Source organism: Lycium barbarum, chromosome 9 (assembly GCF_019175385.1).
Source record: "Lycium barbarum isolate Lr01 chromosome 9, ASM1917538v2, whole genome shotgun sequence".
Taxonomy (NCBI): Eukaryota; Viridiplantae; Streptophyta; class Magnoliopsida; order Solanales; family Solanaceae; genus Lycium; species Lycium barbarum.
In genome coordinates this window covers 82,050,072-82,054,096 of record NC_083345.1, presented here as the reverse complement: position 1 = coordinate 82,054,096, position 4,025 = coordinate 82,050,072, and the positions used below count along the sequence as shown (strand labels likewise).

The 4,025-nt window shown below is 41.0% G+C and overlaps 1 protein-coding gene across 1 annotated transcript; it reads left to right on the top strand.

Moving 5' to 3' along the window:
* Positions 1-202: 202 nt before the first annotated feature.
* On the top strand, positions 203-2,287 carry LOC132609007 (peptide-N4-(N-acetyl-beta-glucosaminyl)asparagine amidase A-like). Its single transcript, XM_060322836.1, has one exon. The coding sequence runs from the start codon at positions 245-247 to the stop codon at positions 2,048-2,050; it is 1,806 nt and encodes a 601-aa protein (XP_060178819.1). The 5' UTR covers positions 203-244; the 3' UTR covers positions 2,051-2,287.
* Positions 2,288-4,025: the final 1,738 nt, after the last annotated feature.

The following is a 4,025-nucleotide window of genomic DNA, read 5'->3' as shown; positions in this document are numbered from 1 at the left end:
AACACACCCTTAGTAAGGTCAAATTATTTAATTAGATTTATATACTGAAGTGAACGCGGCTAAGTATTTTACATTTCCACAACATGCCCATGTCTTCCCCACTCGTTTTCCTAATACGTTTAGTCAAAAGCACACATGGGATGTGATCCCAGCTTTATACCGCCCACCCTGCTGGGTCCCCTACACTCCTTAAATGTATCTATCCAATGATCTAATCTCAACATTGCTCCCTACATCCCCCAAAATGAGTGTACTTCCTCCTCCTCTCATTGCTATTCTCATCTTCTTCCTAACCTTTATTGCCCCATTTTCCTTTTCATTACCTGAACACCATTCCCACTTCACCAAACACACTCTTCACCACAACAATACTTCTTCACAGCCACAACAATACTTTGAAATAACTCATCCATTGCCATTCACAAAACTCCCTCCTTCATGCACTTATCATATCCTCAAGCACAACTTCAGCAATACAATAGGTCTTCCACCTGTCTCCACCACTTACTCACCTCCAACCAACTGTTCTTGGACACACGTGGCACTTCAGTTCAATGCTTCTTCCAAAGGTGTACAATATGAACGTATCGCCGCCGTCTGGCTTGGCGGTGCTGAGCTCCTACGTACCAGCACCGCCCAGCCTAATGACGGCGGCGTTTACTGGACTGTAACAAAGGATGTTACAAAGTACTCATCTATTCTGGTCAAACAGAATATATCTCTTTCTGTCATGCTGGAAAATATGGTCAACGACATTTATACAGGTGCTTATAATGTCAACATTAGTTTCCTGTACTATGATGTTAAGAAAATGGATCCTAATGATATGGTTGTGGATAGTCCGATAAAAATGGGAGTGAACGATTTGAGAAGTACTGAGTATGAAAAACCAGCAGATTTGATAATACCAATATCAAGAAATGGGAGTGAAGGATTTTGGTTCCTAGTTCTAAACGAATCGGAGTTGCATGGGAAGAGAGTTACTATTCCTAAGAATACATACAAAGCTGTGATCGAGATTTACGTATCATCACACGGGTATGATCAGTTTTGGTATTCGAATCCTCCTGATTCGTATTTTCAAATGAATAATTTAACTACCAAGAGAGGCCATGGAGCTTACAGGGAAGTTTTGGTGAATATAGATGAGAATTTGGTAGGATCTGTGGTTCCTTTTCCTGTTATTTTCACAGGTGGAATTAATCCGTTGTACTGGGAACCACTGGTTTCAATTGGGGCATTTGATCTTCCTTCTTACGACATTGACTTAACGCCATATTTGGGGCTTCTACTCGACGGTCAAGCCCATTTTCTTGGGCTTGGGGTGAATGACAGTATCCCATTCTGGCTTGTGGATGCCAATTTGCACCTTTGGGTGGATAACAATTGCACATTGCCCTGTCAAGTGCAGGCTAACGCTCTTGATTTGGGTACCCCTAAGTTCAAGATTGAGCGGAAATCGAGTTTTCTAGGCCTGGATGGGTCATTTGAGGTTGAGTTGAAGAGAGAGAGCGAGATTTCTTCTTGGGTGAACTCAACAGCAGGGAATTTGACTACCATAACTAAGCGAGAATTGAAGTTCAGGAACAAAATATACTTTTATCTAAACGGAACTGAGAAACATATTAAGCAAAAAGTGAAAGAAGAGATTGAAGTTGAAGTGCTGTCTGATAGTGGTAGCACAATCTCTAAGACCAAAGTGAAGAGGAAATTTCCGCTAACTATAACCACTAAGACTTTGCCAGCGAAGGAGAATGGTACAAGCTTGATACAATCTGATTTAGACCATGAATGGAAGGAGAAGAAGAAGTCGGACGGAGGTTCTTCAAGTACTTTGACAAACAGGCAGCAATGCAATGGGTGGATGGTTGTTCAAGATCGCAATGTTTTGTACGGTGGAGCAACCACTCAACAAACTTATTCTTACTCTGGTGAAGCTGATTGCTATTCTCGAGTCGTTTCAGCTGTCAATGGCAAGCTTATGAATGACACTGCAAACAGTCTTTGTGCAGCAGCTCCTTTGAAGTATGGTTCATTTTCTGCTTTGTGACCCCCTGTTTGAAGAATCCGCCTTTTGTCCTACAAGCATCCCAAACACTGTAGGAAATTTTGATTCCTAATTTCTTGCCAAATTTAGTTTGCCTGTACAATTTATGTTTTTGTGTCAAAGGTGCAGGCTTCAATAAGGATGTGAAGTGTTAGGAAATTCACTTTTTTTAATGATTTGCTGGATGTAATGCTTTTTCTTGTCTTTGTGTTTGATATGAACCTGAGTATTGAGCCTTCATTGTCTTGGGGATGCGGGAGCCTGGAGGAGTCACTGAAGTGGATCTTGTTTCTTGCATTTCTGTTTTCATAATGAGCTCTGAATAACGGTAATAACAACATTAATAAAATAAAATACAAGCACTATTCTTCGGTCCCAAATTGGTTATATGAATTTTGAATTCTTCATTTAAGCTCAACTCATATCATCATCAGTTCAACTTGAAGTGCCATCGAGTTTCACTTAAAACAGTTAGTGGTTTTATTACTATGGGCTACCGGTTGCTGCTGTATCATTATGGGAGTTTAGCATTCAGAGATGGAGCAAACTTTTTTCTTTTTTTTGGTTGCCAATAGATTGCAGAAAGTGTTAGGTGTGGAATTGGCCAAACAAGTCAATTCTTTTGTTCACATAGTCGTGATGTAAGCGCTTACCTCATAATAGTCGTGATGTAAGTGCTTACCTCATCATAGGAAATTCATTCCTATAAATAGGTAGCTTATGGTTCATTTGTAAGATATCATTAAGATCATTTGCTATACACATCCCAAGAGAGAAAAAATCTAAGAGAAATACTCTTAGTGAAAGGCCTAAGTAAGAGAAGGTCTTTGAGAGAATTTTCTGTGGTAAAATTCTTGAGTGTAATTGGGATTGGGGTTGTGAGGTTGAGTGTTGTAAACACTTGTAATATTTCTTCTTTAATAAGATCTGCAGCAGCAACGTGGACGTAGCTCTCACATTGAGGGTGAACCATTATAAATCTGTGTGTGTTATTTATTCTTCGCTTACATCACGGCGTAAGTAGGTTCTGTCTAAGGAGGTTGGTATTTAAGCGGTCCAGCTGTGACCCTCCAATATATCCTGGGAACCTGCTTACAAAGGTCGGATTTGGGATTCAAATCCTAACAACTGGTATCAGAGCAACAGGTTGTGTTGTGATTTAGAAACGATGGGAGGTGAAGATGGTACGACGCACGGCATCGGTAAATTCGATGGTACAGACTTTGCGTTCTGGAGAATGCAAATTGAAGATTATTTATATGGCAGAAAGCTTCATGAACCTCTGAGTCCGAAACCAGAGGAGATGAAGCAAGCAGATTGGAATCTCCTCGACAGACAAGTTCTGGGAGTCATTCGGCTGACGCTGTCAAAGAACGTTGCTCACAATGTGGCAAAGGAGAAGACCACTGCAGATATGATGAAGGTATTGTCTGACATGTATGAGAAACCTTCGGCAAATAATAAGGTATTTCTCATGAAGAAACTATTTCATCTAAAGATGATGGAAAATGCTCATGTTGCTGCACACGTAAATGAATTCAATACCATTGTAAATCAATTGTCATCGGTAAAAATTGATTTCGATGATGAAGTACAAGCTCTAATTTTGTTGGCATCCCTACCAAATAGTTGGGAGCCAATGAGAGCAGCGGTTAGTAATTCTGTCGGCAGTGACAAACTAAAGTTCAACGATGTTAGGGATCGTATCCTTGCTGAGGAGGTGCGCAGGACAGATTCGGGAGAGGCATCGACGAGTTCTTCTTTTAATGTTGAAAACGGAAGCAGAAATTATGACAGAAACTACAACCGAAATAGGGGCAGATCGAAGTCAAGGAATGGCAGGGGTCAATCCAGACCAGGACGAACACATGAGTGTTGGAACTGTGGAAAACCAGGTCACTTCAAGAAGACCTGCAGGGCGCCAAAGAAGGAGGACAACAAGGGGGCTGGAATCAACGCTGCTACGGAAGACATTGGC

Coding starts and splice junctions, on each gene's coding strand:
- LOC132609007 (XM_060322836.1), top strand. CDS start 245: ATGAGTGTACTTCCTCCTCCTCTCATTGCTATTCTCATCTTCTTCCTA.